Below are 20,758 nucleotides of genomic sequence, written 5' to 3'. Positions count from 1 at the left end.
ATATTTCTACGGAATCCAAACTGACCAGCACCGAGTTCGGCTTCTACCAGTTTTTCGATTCGTCTGTAAAGAATTCGCTTTAGTATTTTGCCGCTGTGACCTATTAAACTGATAGTTCGGTAATTTTGATTTCTGTCAACACCTGCTTTCTTTGGGATTGGAATTATTATATTCTTCTTGAAGTCTGAGGGAATTTCGCTTGTCTCATACATCTTGCTCACTAGATGGTAGAGTTTTGTCAGGACTGGCTCTCCCAAGGCTGTCAGTAGTTTCAATGGAATGTTGTCTACTCCCAGGGCCTTGTTTCGACTTAGGTCTTTCAGTGCTCTGTCAAACTCTTAACGCAGTATCATATCTCTCATTTCATCTTCATCTACATCCTCTTCCATTTCCATAATATTGTCCTCAAGAACATCGCCCTTGTATATACCCTCTATATACTCCTTCCCCCTTTCTGCTTTCCCTTCTTTGCTTAGAACTGAGTTTCCATTTGAGCTCTTGATATTCATGCAAGTGGCTCTCTTTTCTCCAAAGGTCTCTTTAATTTTCCTGTAGGCAGTGTCTATCTTACCCCTCGTGAGATAAAACTCTACATCCTTACATTTGTACTCTAGCCATCTTCTGTTATTCAAGGATTTCTACTAGCCCTCGTCTTTTTACCTACTTGATCCTCTGCTGCCTTCACTATTTCATTCCTCAAAGCTACCCATTCTTCTCCTACTGTATTTTTTCCACCATTCCTGTCAATTGTTCCCTTATGGTCTCCCTGAAACTCTGTACAACCTCTGGTTTAGTCAGTTTATCCAGGTCCCATATCCTTAAATTCCCACCTTTTTCAAGTTTCTTCAGTTTTAATCTGCAGTTCATAACCAACAGATTGTGGTCAGAGTCCACATCTGCCCCTGGAAATGTCTTAGAATTCCAAATCTTGTTCCTAAATCTCTCTCTTACCATTATATAATCTATCAGAAACCTTCTAGTATCTCCAGGGTTCTTCCATGTTTACAACCTTCTTTCATGATTCTTGAACGAAGTGTTAGCTATGATTATGTTATGCTCTGTGCAAAATTCTACCAGGCGGTTTCCTCTTTCATTTCTTAGCCCCAATCCATATTCAACTACTACGTTCCCTTCTCTTCCTTTTCCTACTGTTGAATTCCAGTCACCCATGACTATTAAATTTTCGTCTCCCTTCACTACCTGAATAATTTCTTTTATCTCATCATACGTTTCATCAACTTCTTCATCATCAGCAGAGCTAGTTGGCATATAAACTTGTACTAATGTAGTAAGCGTGGGCTTCGTGTCTATCTTGGCCACAATAATCCGTTCACTGTGCTGTTTGTAGTAGCTTACCCGCACTCCTATTTTTTTATTCAATATTAAACCTACTCCTGCATTACCCCTGTTTGATTTTGTATTTATAACCCTGTATTCACCTGACTAAAAGTCTTGTTCTTCCTGCCACCGGACTTTACTAATTCCCACTATATATAACTTTAACCTATCCACTTCCCTTTTTAAATTTTCTAATCTTCCTGCCCGATTAAGGGATCTGACATTCCACGCTCCGATCCGTAGAACGCCAATTTTCTTTCTCGTGATAACGACGTCCTCTTGAGTAGTCCCCGCCCGGAGATCCGAATGTGGACTATTTTACCCAAGAGGACGCCATCATCATTTAATCATACAGTAAATCTGCGTACCCTCGGGAAAAATTACTGCTGTAGTTTCCCCTTGCTTTCAGCCGTTCGCAGTACCACAACAACAAGCCTGTTTTGGTTGGTGTCACAGGGCCAGATCAGTCTATCATCCAGACTGTTGCCCCTGCAACTACTGAAAAGGCTACTTCCCCTCTTCAGGAACCACACGTTTGTCTGGCCTCTCAACAGATACCCCTCGGTTGCGGTTGCATCTACGGTACGCCTATCTGTATCCTTAAGGCACGCAAGCCTCCCCACCAACGGCAAGGCCCATGGTTCATGGGGGGGATTTTAGCACTAAATACATTGAAAAGTCCTGGGCCTCCAAAGCCAAAAAGTTTGTAGTGTATCGTGATCATTTTTATTGTTATTTTCGGACATAAACATAATCAAAAACATTTGAGGAACCAACCTTTTTTATTCACAACCAGTTTGGGATGAAACTAAAGCGGAAAATCTGAAATTAAAGATATTACAAAAATAAATCCATTTTCTCCATTTCTTCTATTTTCCAACAGAAACTGACAAATAAAAATCTTTTTTTTTTGGTGAAATACGAATTTGATTGGGCCTAAATTACAAGGAAAGAGCACGCATTTATTTAGATACCAAAACTATAAAATGTTGGCAACGGTATAGACACGCCTATAAGAAGAGATAATATTTATGAGGCTATTAGATTTGCAGCCACCAGCCTTGCAGCAATGGTAACACCGTTTCCCGTCAGATCACCGAAGTAAAGCGCTGTTGGACTTGGCCAACACTTCAACGGCTCACTTTCCCGTTCCGCCAAGAGCTGTTGACAAATGGGGTCCGCTCAGCCCTTGTGAGGCCAACTGAGGAGTTATGTGACGCTGTAGCGGCTGCTTCTGTCTCAAAAACTAAGAGTGTCCCTCCGTATCCAGTGAGCCCTACCGGCTGAGTATAAGACGACGGTCTGTGCCGTTAGGCCTTCCGAAGCCTGTTCGGACGGAACGAGAGTTATAGATCTGCAAGCACTAAACTCAGTTTTCTTTTTCACTTTGTCTGACCTTCTAATCTTCATCATATTTCTTGCCAGCTAGTTGAGTTGCTGTTTCGTGATATCCTGGAACAGCATTTTCAATGGTAATATTGCTCTCGGCATCATTATCTTCATCGGAACAGTCAGCAACACATTACTCAATCGATGTTAGTACACATTCTCAGTATTTAGATTTATAGAGTTAACTGCTTTTGAATTCACTGACGTATTTACTAAAATCGAAACAATACGCTAACTGCGTCGTGGAGTCCCGGGGACTCTTAAGCTCGTAGTTTACAGTGCTTGCATTAATAACAGGCTGCAGTGGCCTGTGCACGCGGCGTTCTCACTACCGTAGGAAGATACTAAAGAGGGCGTGCTCCCTGATCAACAATTACGAAAGTTACAACTTCATAATTCCCTAAATTCCCAGAGATTTCGTGATGCCTGTTAAGAGCTCAGAAGCTTATTCCAAAACACAACAATAACGTCTTTAATAGTCGCCCACAATATTACTGCACCTGGCAGAGAGGGTCTCGGTGGCTTGTTGTCAGTTTCTATAATGAGTATCATGGCACCCTAAATAACTTGATAGTGTATGCAGAACTGTCCTGAAGTCTTTCATAGTGCGATGCGTTTTCTTTAGCCACCACTTTACTTGTTTACTGTAACGTCATAGCTTCTTCCCGACAACGGCCACAGGCAGTCAAGCTACCACTTATAAAGAAGTATGGGGCGGCCTTTTTCTATATGTATGTAAAATAAAATCTGGAAAGGATTGTAGGACACAGTTCCGGCACTATATTAATTCATGGGGAGACTTTTTGTATATACTGTCAATAAAAGTCTTCAGGGTATGTATACAGGATGTTACAAAAAGGTACGGCCAAACTATCAGGAAACATTCCTCACACACAAAGAAAGAAAATATGTTATGTGGACATGTGTCCGGAAACGCTTACTTTCCATGTTAGAGCTCATTTTGTTACTTCTCTTCAAATCACATTAATCATGGAATGGAAACACACAGCAACAGAATGTACCAGCGTGACTTCAAACACTTTGTTACAGGAAATGTTCAAACTGTCCTCCGTTATCGAGGATACATGCATCCACCATCCGTCGCATGGAATTCCTGATGCGCTGATGCAGCCTTGGAGAATGGCGTATTGTATCACAGCTGTCCACAATACGAGCACGAAGAGTCTCTGCATTTGGTACCAGGGTTGCGTAGACAAGAGCTTTCAAATGCCCCCATAAATGAATGTCAAGAGGGTTGAGGTCAGGAGAGCGTGGAGGCCATGGAATTGGTCCGCCTCTACCAATCCATCGGTCACCGAATCTGTTTCTGAGAAGCGTACGAACACTTCGACTGAAATGTGCAGGAGCTCCATCGTGCATGAACCACATGTTGTGTCGTACTTGTAACGGCACATGTTCTAGCAGCACAGGTAGAGTATCCCGTATGAAATGATGATAACGTGCTCCACTGAGCGTAGGTGGAAGAACATGGGGCCCAATCAAGACATCGCCAACAATGCCTGCCCAAACGTTCACAGAAAATCTGTGTTGATGACGTGATTGCACAGTTGTGTGCGGATTCTCGTCAGCCCATACATGATGATTGTGAAAATTTACCATTTGATCACGTTGGAATGAAGCCTCATCCGTAAAGAGAACATTTGCACTGAAATGAGGATTGACACATTGTTGGATGAACCATTCTCAGAAGTGTACCCGTGGAAGCCATTCAGCTGCTGATAGTGCCTGCACACGCTGTACATGGTACGGAAACAACTGGTTCTCCCGTAGCACTCTCCATACATTAACGTGGTCAACCTTACCGTGTACAGCAGCAATTTCTCTGACGCTGACATTAGGGTTATAGTCAACCGCACGAAGAATTGCCTCATCCAGTGCAGGTGTCCTCGTCGTTCTAGGTCTTCCCCAGTCGCGAGTCATAGGCTGGAATGTTCCGTGCTCCCTAAGACGCTGATCAATTGCTTCGAACGTCTTCCTGTCGGGACACCTTCGTCCTGAAAATCGATCACAATACAAACGTACCGCGCCACGGCTATTGCCCCGTGCTAATCCATACATCAAATGGGCATCTGCCAACTCCGCATTTGTAAACATTGCATTTGTAAACAAGGCAATCGTAAAATGCGTTTTAGACAGGTACGTGCCGAGTAAAACTGTGAGGGACGGGAAAAACCCACCGTGGTACAACAACAAAGTTAGGAAACTACTGCGAAAGCAAAGAGAGCTCCACTCCAAGTTTAAACGCAGCCAAAACCTCTCAGACAAACAGAAGCTAAACCATGTCAAAGTTAGCGTAAGGAGGGCTATGCGTCAAGCGTTCAGTGAATTCGAAAGTAAAATTCTGTGTACCGACTTGACAGAAAATCCTAGGAAGTTCTGGTCTTACGTTAAATCAGTAAGTGGCTCGAAACAGCATATCCAGACACTACGGGATGATGATGGCATTGAAACAGAGGATGACACGCGTAAAGCTGAAATACTAAACACCTTTTTGCAAAGCTGTTTCACAGAGGAAGACCGCACTGCAGTTCCTTCTCTAAATCCTCGCACAAACGAAAAAATGGCTGACATCGAAATAAGTGTCCAAGGAATAGAAAAGCAACTGGAATCACTCAATAGAGGAAAGTCCACTAGACCTGACGGGATACCAGTTCGATTCTACACAGAGTACGCGAAAGAACTTGCCCCCCTTCTAACTGCCGTGTACCGCAAGTCTCTAGAGGAACGGAGGGTTCCAAATGATTGGAAAAGAGCGCAGATAGTCCCAGTCTTCAAGAAGGGTCGTCGAGCAGATGCGCAAAACTATAGACCTATATCTCTGACGTCGATCTGTTGTAGAATTTTAGAACATCTTTTTTGCTCGAGTATCATGTCGTTTTTGGAAACCCAGAATCTACTATGTAGGAATCAACATGGATTCCGGAAACAGCGATCGTGTGAGACCCAACTCGCTTTATTTGTTCATGAGACCCACAAAATATTAGATACAGGCTCCCAGGTAGATGCTATTTTTCTTGACTTCCGCAAGGCGTTCGATACAGTTCCGCACTGTTGCCTGATAAACAAAGTAAGAGCCTACGGAATATCAGACCAGCTGTGTGGCTGGATTGAAGAGTTTTTAGCAAACAGAACACAGCATGTTGTTATCAATGGAGAGACGTCTACAGACGTTAAAGTAACCTCTGGCGTGCCACAGGGGAGTGTTATGGGACCATTGCTTTTCACAATATATATAAATGACCTAGTAGATAGTGTCGGAAGTTCCATGCGGCTTTTCGCGGATGATGCTGTAGTATACAGAGAAGTTGCAGCATTACAAAATTGTAGCGAAATGCAGGAAGATCTGCAGCGGATGGGCACTTGGTGCAGGGAGTGGCAACTGACCCTTAACATAGACAAATGTAATGTATTGCGAATACATAGAAAGAAGGATCCTTTATTGTATGATTATATGATAGCGGAACAAACACTGGTAGCAGTTACTTCTGTAAAATATCTGGGAGTATGCGTTCGGAACGATTTGAAGTGGAATGATCATATAAAATTAATTGTTGGTAAGGCGGGTACCAGGTTGAGATTCATTGGAAGAGTGCTTAGAAAATGTAGTCCATCAACAAAGGAGGTGGCTTACAAAACACTCGTTCGACCTATACTTGAGTATTGCTCATCAGTGTGGGATCCGTACCAGATCGGTCTGACGGAGGAGATAGAGAAGATCCAAAGAAGAGCGGCGCGTTTCGTCACAGGGTTATTTGGTAACCGTGATAGCGTTACGGAGATGTTTAATAAACTCAAGTGGCAGACTCTGCAAGAGAGGCGCTCTGCATCGCGGTGTAGCTTGCTCGCCAGGTTTCGAGAGGGTGCGTTTCTGGATGAGGTATCGAATATATTGCTTCCCCCTACTTATACCTCCCGAGGAGATCACGAATGTAAAATTAGAGAGATTAGAGCGCGCACGGAGGCTTTCAGACAGTCGTTCTTCCCGCGAACCATACGCGACTGGAACAGGAAAGGGAGGTAATGACAGTGGCACGTAAAGTGCCCTCCGCCACACACCGTTGGGTGGCTTGCGGAGTATAAATGTAGATGTAGATGTAGACTGCAAAACCACGTTCGTGATGAACAGTAACATGTTGATGCTACGTACTGATGTGCTTGACGCTAGTACTGTAGAGCAATGAGTCGCATGTCAACACAAGCACCGAAGTCAACATTACCTTCCTTCAATTGAACCAACTGGCGGTGAATCGAGGAAGTACAGTACATACTGACGAAACTAAAATGAGCTCCAACATGGAAATTAAGCGTTTCCGGTCGCATGTCCACATAACATCTTTTCTTTATTTATGTGTGAGGAATGTTTCCTGAAAGTTTCGCCGTACCTTTTTGTAACACCCTGTATGTAAAACTCTCCGTCGTTCCGGCTCCTGTTGCATTTGGCCCTCCTCAGAATATTTTCCTTACTGTAAGAAATTGGGAAACTCTTTGGAATCTAGATATTACGGAATACTCAGATATTTTCTGATTTCTATTTGCTGGTCATGTAGTTTGTTCCAGACTTTGAAGCTCTTACATACGTAGTAATGCGTCATCCACAGTAATCGTAGAACCAAACTGAAAACAACAACATAACGGTATAGAGAGTGTATTATGTGATGAATATCGTATTTGTATTTGTATTTAGTCTTTCAGTTGTTAAATAAACGTACAAACATCTGAATATACTAGCGGCTTCACTACGAAGATCGTTCGAAATAGCCTCCAATAAGCTGCAGACAATAAATATACGAAAACATTGATGATTTTTGATCTCAGCACTGTCAGTCTTATTCTTCATTCTTCTCCGGATTTCCTGCGTTTACTTTACATGTTTTTCAAAGAATAACCAGTATTATATATTCCTATGGCTAAATTTCTGAAAATGCTTTATGCCTAATAGTTAAGTGGTTACTACTTGTAACTCTGAAAATCCTGTCAGTCTGGCCTGAGCGATTTTATATGCCGTTTCATACATATTTGGTTTAAAGGATGGCTCTGATCAGTTGCGGCAGGGGGGAATAAATGCCTGTAGCTATTTGTTGTTTGTGGAATGGTGTATTTCTACCTCGTCACGTGAGCAGGTCGGGTATATTTTTCATAAATTATGTGCAGGAATACAATATTGGCTTCACATTTTATTGCCTGTTTCACTTCGTCTATATATCAAGCGTTTTCACCTTGTTTGCTTTTGCCCACTGGGATTTGCTTTACAATGTTCAGTTCCCGTTCCCTGTTTTCCTCGTCTTATAAACTTTTTGTTTTGTATTTTCCCTCTTTTAGTACGTGTGGCAGACATAATATGGTAAGAATTGTGAACCTGTGTGCTGCTTGCTTTCAGCGTGTGTTGAATTTGTGACTAATATTGATCTCCTGAGTGAATGAATCCATTAAAGTAATAATTCCACTAGTTACTACTGCGAAAATTATTTAGCACATTATTGGACAAATACAAGAATTCACTACCCTTATAATTCAGTCCGTCTCAGAAGAACCCAGAATTACTGCAGATCTACCGAAACAATTACTATCGTAAGGAAATGATAGAAGCGGTCACTAAGCTTTTCATTTTAAAGAACTGAAAGAGGTCAAAAACTAACTATGTTTACTTACGGAGCAAAGAATGAGTTGGCTAGTACTTCAGTGTTAAAGAGGATAGTTGCAAGACTATTTCTCGAACTAAAATCTGATGAAAATGGAGGACAATCCATGTCTCATTCCACCTAGTCGAGCTCACTATGTGTATAACTGAATTAAGTTAATTGAAGGTTATCGCTCTGATCTTCCGTAGTCAGCCATTAACGTAATTAAGGTAGCTTCTAATCATGTTTGCACATAATTCATGCTTACTGGGCAGCCAGCCCGTTGGTGAGACGCCAACGTTATCCGATGAACAGAATTTGCTCGCAGAGGAGGGGAAACAGGAAATCGAACACATGAGTTATAGCTTAACTGTTCGATTTCAAAATGAAAACAAAAAAAAAATTTACCTTAACAGTTTTTCTGCTGTGTGTGGAGAACAACATAGTGTCTTCGAGAGGTAATACTATTCTGTACTACTAAAATCTGTACGCAGTTTATTACGTGTTGGCATTTACGAAACTGCTCCAATTAGATATATTAAAAATGAACATAACTTTAGATTTGCTTATAGGTAAAATGAGCGGATGCATCGGAAGCAATGTCCCTAAAAACCTCGAAATTATTTCGGGGGAACTTCTTTTTACTGTTCATATGCGCTGTTGAAGTGCATCCACTGAAGAATGAAATAGGTGTTTCCTTTGTATGTTTATGGTAACGAAATCATTACAGGTAAAGTCAGCAAGGGACAAATCGTGTACATACATCAAAACTCTAACAAGGTGCTGGTAATATTTTTGGAACGACTCACTTTACTCATTTCTCTGTTTCTTTAGATGGAGACTAGTTGAATCTGATGTCACTTCACCTTTAGCATTGTACTATTGTTAAGAGCTGGAACTAGACGCCTCAAAACCGAATCTTTTGATCCTGTAATGCGTAAATCCACACCAAGCGATGGATGTGCTGCTGTTCGCTATGTAGTTTCCTTTCTCGGAACGGGTGACTCTAAATTAAGCTTGAATTTTGTTAAGCAAATCTGATAACACTTTGCAACTTCTAGAATTTCTGTAGCTACATGAATTATTATTGCTACAAGTAAGAATAACATTACTTGTTGTAGTGCGATTTGCTCTTACTAATAAGGCGAAAGGAAGACAAACTATTGTCGGCAGCATTATAGAAAACTGGTGCATCTGGCATACAAGGCTGATTGTATGACGGAAGTGCCTCCAGTTACAGAGTACTCTTACAGCATTTAGGATCCAAAATAAGTACGTCTTATCTGCCGCTAGCCATAGAAGTAAGACCTGTTAACAAATGGAAAGTTAGTACTTGCACTTCCATCGCTAATATGGCATGATTCTGTTGCTGGTTCTCCGATTGAAACATACGCAGCCAGCTGTATCGGCAACTATGTTGGTGGAGATAATGTTCAACGTGAACAAGAAGCAACTTAATATTCACCACATAAGTCGGTGGCAAAGGTGAAAGATGCGATCAGAACCATAAAAAAATATCCAAGAACTGGCTGAGGATTGTACGTCAACCTTTGGTTATGACAACCACTTACGTTACAAGAGGAGGAGGAGGAAGAGTAAATTAGTGTTTAACGTCCCGTCGACAACGAGGTCATTAAAGACGGAGCAGAAGCTCGGATAAGGGAAGGTTGGAGAAGGAAATCGACCGTTCCCTTTCGAAGAACCTTTCTGGCATTTGGTATTTATGAATACCACGGAAAACCTAAATCATGGTGGGCAGATGCGGGTTTGAACCATCGTCCTCCCGAGTGCGAGACAAGTGTGCTAACCACTGCGCTACTCTGCTCGATCTTAGCTTACAAGACATACCGATTCAGGTATAGTCCATAGAGAAGTGTAACATGGATCTTGAGGAAGCCTTACCAGTGGTCGTGGAGTAAACCCAACCTTGTTCTTGGGAAATTCTGTTGGGTAAATTTGGAGAACCAATATTACATTCTGAAACTTCTTGGCAGATTAAAACTGTGTGCCGGATAGGGTCTTGCACTCTAGAATTTGCCTTACACGGCTACCCGAGCACGACACACGATCCGTCATCACAGCCATACATCCACGACCAGCTCATCTCCTACATTTCAAAGTGCACAGAAGCTCTTGTGCAAAGTTTCATATCAGCGCATACTCCGCTTCAGAGTGAAAATTCATTCTGGAAACATCCCCCAAGCTGCGGTAAATCCATTTTTCAGGAATTTCCTTTCTTCCAGGAGTGCTAGTCCCTCAACTTTCACAGGAGGACTTCCGTGAAGTTTAGAAGACAGAAGATGAGCTGACGCCAGAAGTAAAGGTATGGGGACGGATGTACTTGAGCAGCTCAGTTGATGGAGCACTTGTCCACAAAAGCCAAAACCCCTGGGTTCGTATCCCGGTCCAGTACACAGTTGTAATCTACCACAAAGTTCCATTTCACTGCAAGTTCCTCTGCAGAGTGAAATATGCAATCTGAATATTAGCTCATGCTTGCCAAACTTCACGAAAGTTTAATATTTGTGAGGAAGGTGCACCAGCAATATACACTGGTGTCCAAAATGAAAGCAGTGAACCCCTACTTCCCCCTCCTGGGTCTAATTCACGATGTAATCATAAAAACTGTCAACCAGATGTCCATACGATCGTGTTCTGCATGGATGATAGCGTTCCGGTCAGTGGAGAACCGTGCCAGCGAAGACGTCAGGGCATCTACGAAACAATGTAGCCCCACAACCAAAACTGGAGACGGTGCAGTATGGCAGAGAGAAGATGCCTACCAGACTCACTACGGTGGAGGGCCGTAGAAAGAACGGAATCAGGTCAGTTACAAGCTGACGTGGTCCGATGGCGTCATGTGAATTGGCAAGGTTAAACTACTGCCAGATATCGTGACGATCTCTTTGGACCTCATTTGCGGTTGCTGCGAGGTGCTGTGGGGCCAGACGTCGTACTAACGGTTGATAATGCTAGACCTCATAGAGCACGGTTAGTTGATGTTTTCTTGGAAACGGAAAACACACATGGCGTGGCCTTTTCGCTCCACAGATCTGAGTCCCATAGAGCATACACTATATGATGAAAAGGATCCGGACACCTGGCTGAAAATGACTTACAGGTTCAATGCACCCTCCATCGGTGATGCTGGAATTCAGTATGATGTTGGCCTATATTACACGTCACCTGTGATCTGGAAACTAAAAGGCGTTATCGTGTTAAAAATAAGGAGCCATCACAAATACAAACAGTAGAATGGTAGGCCTCGATATACAGAATAAATCGGAGTCAGGCGTGCCTAAGCGCCTCAGATATCACCAGCGATATCTTGACGTGACAGAACTGAGGCCCATGTGGTAGAAAACAATCTGCGAGGAAGACTGCGCTACCATTCAGGGGGCAGCTGAAGTAAGTACATTCTGGACGTCAGATAATAGAAGAATAAGAGGAGTCTTGACTTGTCTATACTAGAGAACTGTTATATGTTTTTGGTAATGTGTTAAAATGAGTCACAGCACACTACACGTCTCTAACATACTTGTGCAGTTTACGGAACAGACTGTTATATATGTATTGCTTGTAAATAAGCGGAACAATACTCCTCTCTGGTGGTTGGGAACAAATATTGTTAGAATAATCGTAACTATTTGCTGAAATGCAACTCTCTCTGTAGAAAGCTAGTCAGCGAGCCAACAGACATTTCTTCCAGTATGGTACATATGAAATACATTGTTGAAATGATTAAACAATTCCTCTTTGAAAACCAAAATACTTAGTAGTATGATAGTACTCCAGTCGATTCTACTCACCTCTCTCCAGTAACAGAAGAAGGCTTCTGCTGCCTTCTGCTTCTTACAAAGTTAGAGTGAAGACAGCCGTCACTTCGCTGTCAGTCGAACTCTGTTCACAGGTAATGGGGATTTTGGCACAGCAAGTCTGTCCATCAGTTATATTGCTCTGTCTAGGGATCACGAGAAAGACGAGAGGTCTTAGAGGGCTGGTAGTGGTATGTACACATTTGCTCATTGTATTGCATATTTCTGATATAGCAGGGACGCACCAAGCGGTACTATTAACTATGTTTGCGAATAGTGGTACGTATGTATTTATAACTCAGCGTACGCGGTGTTTCATTCTTATGGGACACAGAGCTGCTTTGTGATAAGCGGTTTCTTTACGTTTTAGGGATGCTAAAGAAGTGGCAGCTCATCTTCTACGGGACGGCCACGAAGCCGGTGAACGTGCGGTCGAGCGGCGACGGAGGGCCCGGTCCGCCGCCCAGAGCCCCGACGCCGCCGCCCGGAGCAGAACTGGGGCCTGGGGGAGGCGGGGGTGGCGCGGGGGCGGCAGCGTCTGCGGGGGCGGGCCTCATGGCGGAGGAGGAGGGCGGCGGCAACGTGCGCGTGCTGCACACGTGCGACGCCGAGTGCGACGCGCAGGGCTGCTACGGCAAGGGGCCCACCCAGTGCATCGCCTGCCGCCACTACCGGCTAGACAAGTTAGTAAAAACAGTGTACTGTAGCTCAGGTCCCGAGTGGTGTCATCTTTAAGGCTGCTGCACTTATTAGGGCAAGTCAAAATTTAACGCTTCATCGTCATCATCATCATCGTCTCTTCCTCCTCCTCCTCCTCCTCCTCCTCCTCCTCCTCCTCCTCCTTCTTCTTCTGTTAAACGTTAGTCCTTGAACGTCATCTTGCAACTAAATTTGTTCCTTCCAATGGTCTAACAACGCGGAATCCTTGACAAGAAATTTAGTGTTTATCTTCATTGTACTATCCGCAACGAATGGGATATCTTTTGTTTCTTCTTTTACGGTCTTTTCGTGTTCATCGACTATTTTCGATTCCTTCCTAATATCTGTACCTCTTTTATAATCTCACAATGCGCGTCCTGCAATGTTGCTGAGGAACTGTATTTCGTTGGCCCGTGATATTATCTTATCTTTTCTTTCTTTTTTTTTTTTTCTTTACCTGAGACTCCCTACCAGTCCGCAATATTGGTACCGATATAACATTACAAATGTGAAGATACGTCCTTATTTCATTTGGAGGGATTGCGTTCAGGTACTGAACTTTGGAGCTAGATCTCCTCTGTATGTTAGCACAGTTCCTACAAATTTAAATACCGGGTGATCAAGATGTCAGTATAAATTTGAAAACTGAATAAATCACGGAATAATGTAGCTAGAGAGGTACAAATTGACACACATGCTTGGAATGACATGGGGTTTTATTGGAACCAAATATATACAAAAGTTCGAAATATGTCCGACAGATGGCGCTTCATCTGATCAGAATAGCAATAACTAGCATAGCAAAGTAAGACAAAGCTAAGATGACGTTCTTTACAGGAAATGCTCAATATGTCCACCATCGTAGCTGTAGCCGAGGAATAATTTTGTGAACGGCACTGTAAAGCATGTCCGGAGTTATGGTGAGGCATTTGCGTCGGATGTTGTCTTTCAGCATCCCTAGAGATGTCGGTCGATCACGATACACTAGCGACTTCAGGTAACCCCAAAGCCAATAATCGCACGGACAGAGGTCTGAGGACCTGGGAAGCCAAGCATGACGAAAGTGGCAGCTGAGCACACGATCATCACCAAACGACGCGCGCAAGAGATCTTTCACGCTTCTAGCAATATGGAGTTGTTTTAATAAAACCCAATGTCATTCCAAGTATGTGTGTCAATTGTCACCTCTCTATCTACATTATTCCGTGGTTTATTAAGTTTTCGAATTTATACTGATTTTTTGATCACCCGGTATATGAAATTAGTCTATGATCTACACGATTTCAGTCTTTCTCGGCCTATTCTACTGATGAATTCTTCTCGGATTATCAGCCGGGTGGTGGCTTCGTCTTGTAGCAACGTTTCAAAAAGTTTCGTGCCCATCATCTTCGCCAGAAGATGATTGGTACGAAACTCATTGAAACGTTTGCGACAACACGACTCCACCACTCGGCTGATAACCCGAGAAGAATTCATCCGTCTATGATATTTCTTTCAGTGACTACTTTTGTTCTTCCTGCGTTTTTCAAACAGAAAGTCTTAGTGTTTCTTGCATTGAAATTGACATATAATTTATTTGAAATATTTTATGCAGTTCATAGGTGGTCCAAAAATGCTCAAATGTGTGTGAATTCCGCTGAGGTTATCGGTCCCTAGACTTACACACAAACTAAGTTAAACTAACTTACACTAAGTACAACACACACACCCATGCCCGAGGGAGGGTTCGAACCCCTGGCAGGAGGGGTCTCGCAGTGACATTGCGCCTCTAACCACGCGGCCACTCCGCGGGGCTCTCTGTAGTTCATTTGTAATTTCCGCCATTAAGAATTGGTCATCTGAAACTAGCATCGTTCTTACATAATACTGTTGTTTAAACTCGTATGTGTAACGTCGTACTTTCATTTTCTGTTGAACAATTTGTCTGTGCATATATTAAAGAGCAGTGGCGGAAGGCAAAAACTCCTAAGTTAATATCCTCTGTTCTTTTCTAATACACCCCAGTAATTTAGATACTTGTTTATGATGAATATTCCTAATCTCCGGTATAAGACGTAGTGTTATAATCTTCTTAATATCTCCAAAAATAATTACCTATTTCCTTTATAACATCTATGAAGAGGATGTCCATTTGTTTATTGTATTTCATCTCATTTGCTGTTGTATAAACTTATTGTCTGTACAACTTCCACTGAACCACGCTTCTGGAGAACATTATCAACGCTCTCTTCACACTATCACACTAGTTCGGGTAGAATGATAGTTCTAAATTACTCAGTATTTTACCACGAAACCTTTGCTGCGATTTCAAGGAGACCTATTCGATGCAGCCAAAACTGGAACCAGAAAAGAAATACCTGTACGCTACATCGATACAAACTATCTACTAACTCCGAACAGGCCTCAGTAGACCCAACGGTCTCATCTATCGCCTATAGGCATCACTAGATGCAGATATGAAGGGGCATGTGGTCAGTACATCACTCTTGCTGCCGCTATGTGTTTCGTGGCCGGAGCCGCTACTTCTCAGTCAAGTACCTGCTCATTCGGCCTCAAAAGGGCTGAGTGCGCCTCACTTGCCAACAGCACTCGGCAGAGCTGGACTGTCACCCATCCAAGTGATAGCCTAGCTCGACCGCACTTTGGTGGTGTAACGGGAACCAGTGTTACCACTGCGGCAAGGCTGTCAGCCACATCGATACCATAGCAAACAATCAGAGTGAACTTAACGAGCGTAGAGTGATCAGTCTCGATGTAATTGGTTTTAAACACTTAGGCGTTTCGGTCTGTACGTGCCATGCTGATTTGACGCTGATGCATGTACAGAATCAGTGCATGAAAGAGGGCCTTAGCTAACGGTGAACGACTACTGAAGTGTGCAACCACCGTACAGTATGATTGAAGTCTTGTCCAAATGACCACAGTGCATCGCACTGCTTCACTCACAAATTTAGCTCGATAGTGCAACACTGATTCTTACCACTTTGAAACTTCGATGTAGTCGGTTGCTGGCTGGTATGCTAATACGCAAGCCCGTTATTTCATTTCCACAGAAATCTGAACAAAAAACATGTAATCGGTTGCCATTTCCTCCACAATGAGTCCCGCTGACACACAAAATTGTTTTCAGTCAAAACCTGCATCAAAAGTCTTAGTATAATGGTAGATTTGCAGACTGAGTTACCGAGATCTGCAAAATCAAAGTAATTTGAGGCATCATTGGACGCAACATTCAAATTTAACTCATCCACAGTGACAGAAATCTGAATTGTAACTAATATGTCAAGGAAAATTCTTGTGTCCCGTGGTAATGTCTCCTCCTTCATTCGCAAAGTGATATATTTCTCTTGTCCAGCCACCTACCTCGAAGAAAGTGCAGGTTTCATTTACATACATACCTCAAAGTCTACCGTATGGTGAGTGGCAGAGGGTACTCTGTATTACTACTAGTCTCTCCATTTCCTGTTAAACTCGCAAATGGAGCAAGGGAGGAACGAATGCCTTCATGTTTCTGTACGAGCCCTAATTTGTCGTACCTTACCTTCGTGGTCTTTACGGCATATGTACGTTGGGGGCAGTAGAATCGTTTTGCAGTTAGCTTCAAATTTCGTTTCTTTAAATTGTCTCAGTAGTATTCCGTGAAAACAACGTCTTCGTCCCAGGGATTCCCACCTGAAATCCGGAACTATTTCCGTAACACTCGCGTGTTGATCGAACCTACTTATTGAAAATCTTGCAGACCACCTGCGAATGTCTTCCTTTAATCCGACCTGGTGGAGATACCAAACACTTGAGCATTACCCAACAATGTGTGTCCTTACAAATGAACCTCAGTCTCCTAAAACTTTCCCAATAAAATAAAATCGATCATTTGCCTTCACTACTGCCGGCCGTTGTGGCCGAACGGTTCTAGACGCTTCAGTCCGGAAGCGCGCTGCTGCTACGGCCGCAGGTTCGAATCTTGCCTCGGGCATGGATGTGTGTGATGTTTTTAGGTTAGTTAGGTTTAAGTCTAGGGGACTGATGACCTCAGATGTTAAGTCCCATAGTGCTTAGAGCCATTTGAACCATTATATTTTTGCCTTCACTACTGCCATCCTTACGTGCTCGTCCCGTAACATATCGCTTTGCGAAGCTACGCCCAGATATTTAATCCAAGTGGCTGTGTCAAGCAGTACGCTACAGATGCTGTTTCCGAACATTACGGATCTGCTTTATCTACTCATATGCATTAATTGAAATGTTTCTGTATTTAGAGCAGCCTGCAGTTTGTTACACATACCATAAATTTTGCATCCTCCTACATTCACCCAAAGATGAGTCCTTCCCATTCACCACAGCATCTTCAGTAAACACACTACTATTGCTGGCCACTCTGTCTGTCAGATCATTTATTTAGATATGGGGAACAAGAGCGGTCCTCGCACACTTCTCTGGTGCACTCCTGATCACACCCTTGTCCCAATTGAAAACGCGCTGTCGAGGACAATGTTCTGGGTTCCATTATTTATGATGTCTTCGAGACATTAATATATCTGAGCATTTCAAGGCCAACGTACTGGGTTCCATTATGTATGACGTCTTCAAGCCACTCACATATCTAGGAGCCTATTCTATATGTTCGTATTTTCTTAACAGTTTGTAACAGGCTACCGTGTCCATGGTTCACAGCATACTGTGAGAGAAAAGTTCAAGATAGATTTTCACACGAACAATGCTTTCTAAATACACGTTGATTTGTGAACAGAAACTCTTCCTCTCAATAAAATATATTCAATTGGGAATATATTCCTCATTTCGTTATTGCGTTGTTGCTGATGAGTTAGTTATTTCGGAAATTCAATGGCATTTTAACTTGATGTATTCTCTCACAATTCCTTTCCAATTTATGCCATCCATTCTCATCGTATTTCATGAACAGACAAATCTTACGATCAATTCAAACTTTTCTTTACTAGTTCTTTGTATTGTAGGACCACATTCGTCCTCAGTAGTGCATACCATCAGTTTACTCTTTCTCTTGTTTATTCTCACATCATCTCATATCTACAGAAAATTCTTTCCGTTGTACTGACGACTTTCTCAAAATCATGTTTCGTTCCCTTGACCAGTGTCAGGGGTAAAATAGTAAGATTATGTTCTGCCCATTAATTTTGAACCCCATTTCATTTTAATGAACTTGATAGGCTAATTCGTGACTGAAAGGAGTGAATAATAGAGGAGTATAATCACATGCTTGTCTCACGTCTTTACTAATTCTTGGTTCTGGCTCCTTATGAACTGAAACTTCGTTCTTACGGAACCTGAACGTCACATGCATGTCGCTGCGCTTCAGTCCAGGTCCTGTCACTACTCTGAACATTTCTTTCAACATAACATCTTGAATTTCCAAGAATTACAAAGGCTACATACGTTGGTTAATTTTTCTGTAATTCCTTTTCAAATACTAGTGTCAGTGTCAGAATCACCTCTCTTGTACTTAGGGTCAAGCTCTCATTCAAAATGGTCGAAAATTCTATTTTTTTTTTACAGGTGTATGTGTCTAAAACGTTGGGACGATAACGTTTTATAATCCGTGCATTGCAAAAGTTTCTACAGTCCTATTGGCCGGCCGCGGTGGTCAAGCGGTTCAGGCGCTCAGTCTGGAGCCACGCGACTACTACGGTCGCAGGTTCGAATCCTGCCTCGGGCATGGATGTGTGTGATGTCCTTAGGTTAGTTAGATTTAAGTAGTTCTAAGTTCTAGGGGACTGATGACCACAGATGTTAAGTCCCACAGTGCTCAGAGCCATTTGAACCATTTGAAGTCCTATTGTTCGAGGCTGTGTCACGGCCGCCGTGGGACACTCTAAGCCTGATACGTCTGGTTCAGGCAGAAAACTTTTCGTGCCGCGACGCGCTTTCACAAAATGATTATATTTCAGTATGCATGCAATTATATTCGCCGAGAAAGCTGACGAACAACGTGTGCAGGCTCCCGAACGAGGCATATACAGCCCAGCAGTAATCGGATTTTCTCGCCGAGGGAATTGCTCTCCAGGAACAATTCGAGTTAGAGGAGGCGTTGATATACAGTACTAGTATTTCAGGCTAAACGTAAGTAACGAAAACTTTTTTTGGTCAAATTTAGGACATAATTCGTCAAAACGTAATTTTTGTTCCACGGTATAGGATTAGCTATTTTCAGTTTTGAGAATCTAATTTTAGATTTGTGTTCAGCAACATCAGAAATAAATAACAACAAGTAGTTTCTATGAAAATTGAACTAACAATACGTATAATAGTTTTCGCTAAGCTTTAAGCAGATCTTTCTCGAGAAACGATTTTTCAAAACTCCGTGCAGCCTAAAAGAAAGACGGTCAAACATTTTAAGTTCAACTTTTCACAATCCAAAAGTAAACACTCTTCTTAGGACGTTAGGTCTGTATTACATGAAATTTGCTAACATTAACTATTTTTTATAAAGCTATAACGAATGAAACAAACCCCCACAAATCGAACTCAAACTTCGAGTTGGCATCATACCGTTACATTTAAGGTTATTTCATTGTAGTTAGGTATAAAATACCATACGTTTAATATAGTACCGATTGGTATTATCCATTTTTTTTTAATTTCAAATAGCTCCTGAGGCGCAAAATTGAACTCAGTCTGTGTATTTCAGACTTGCAGGGTCTTGATCAAACCATAATTACGGGCGCCATTTTCTTTTTTGTATTGAAAGTATAAACTGAAGTTCAGAGTATTCTTTCTTTCTTTTCCTGTAGGCCTTTATCTCGCAAGAACGCAGGGTCGGATTTGTTATTACGAGCCTGCCGGTGTCGCTGAGTGGTTCTAGGCGCTTCAGTCTGGAACCGCGTGACCGCTATGGTCCCAGGTTCGAATCCTGCCTCAGGCATGGATGTTTGTGATGTCCTTAGGTTAGTTAGGTTTAAGTAGTTCTAAGTTCTAGGGGACTGATGACCTCAGATGTTAAGTTCCATAGTGCTCAGAGCCATTTGATTTGTTATTATGAATTTGGCAATGTTAGTGGCAGAGGGAGGCCGGATGCCCTTCCTGCCGCCACCCCGAACCTTCCAGGATGGACTAAGTGCACCCCAGCTGCCTGCGTCTAGTGTAATCCATGAAATAGTGCGAACGTTTTCAAATGTCTGAGAGTCGTGTAGCTGTGGCGGAACGCGGGGACCAGCCCGATATTCACCTAGCAGGATGTGGAAAACCGCCTAAAAACCACATCCTAAAAACCACATCCAGGCTGGCCCGCATACCGACCCTCGTCGTTAATACGTCGGACGGATTCGATCTGGGGCCTGCGCGTCTACCCGAGTCGAGGAAGCAGCGCATTAGCGCTCTCGACTACCCTGGCGGGCTAAACTGAATTTCAGAGAATTATCAGTCATAATTCTCAAAGAGATACTTCGTATGTCTTTTCACTGTCTCAACAAACAAAAATTCCAAACATTGCTTGTTTTTTGCTCATTTGAAAGAGAACCTAACCTTAATCCCTGTCTGGACCGAAGGAAATTTTCATTTAGCATTTGCTCCACATTTTTTTATACTCTGCTCAGATTAACCTCCCGTAGCTGCCGCCTTCCGGATGTAGACTGGTAAATCCTCTGTGCTATAGCAGTTTTCCAGCGTCATCCCGCCTTGCACGCCGTGCGCCGCGCTGTTGCAGCTCGTGCGTGAGCCGCTGCCCGCCGCGCAGCTTCCCCAGCCAGGGCGGCGTGTGCTGGCCGTGCCACGAGTCCTGCGAGACGTGCGCCGGGCCCGGCCAGGACAGCTGCCTCACCTGCGCGCCCGCCCACCTGCGCCTCACCGACATCGCCGTCTGCCTCCAGCAGTGCCCCGACGGCTACCTGGAAAGTGAGTAGCCGC

The 20,758-nt window shown here is 43.0% G+C and overlaps 1 protein-coding gene across 1 annotated transcript in view; it reads left to right on the top strand.

The window, feature by feature from the left end:
* The window catches only part of LOC126413092 (furin-like protease 2), a 714,734-nt gene that overhangs the window by 557,513 nt on the left and 136,463 nt on the right, over positions 1–20,758 (top strand). The window contains exons 12-14 of the mRNA XM_050082987.1: positions 12,552–12,703; positions 12,749–12,864; positions 20,559–20,746. Coding sequence (XP_049938944.1) covers positions 12,552–12,703; positions 12,749–12,864; positions 20,559–20,746 — 456 coding nt within the window. The remainder of the gene's footprint in view (positions 1–12,551; positions 12,704–12,748; positions 12,865–20,558; positions 20,747–20,758) is intronic.

The sequence above is a fragment of the Schistocerca serialis genome, chromosome 7, assembly GCF_023864345.2.
Source record: "Schistocerca serialis cubense isolate TAMUIC-IGC-003099 chromosome 7, iqSchSeri2.2, whole genome shotgun sequence".
Taxonomy (NCBI): domain Eukaryota; kingdom Metazoa; phylum Arthropoda; class Insecta; order Orthoptera; family Acrididae; genus Schistocerca; species Schistocerca serialis.
This window is presented reverse-complemented; position numbering and strand designations above follow the sequence as displayed.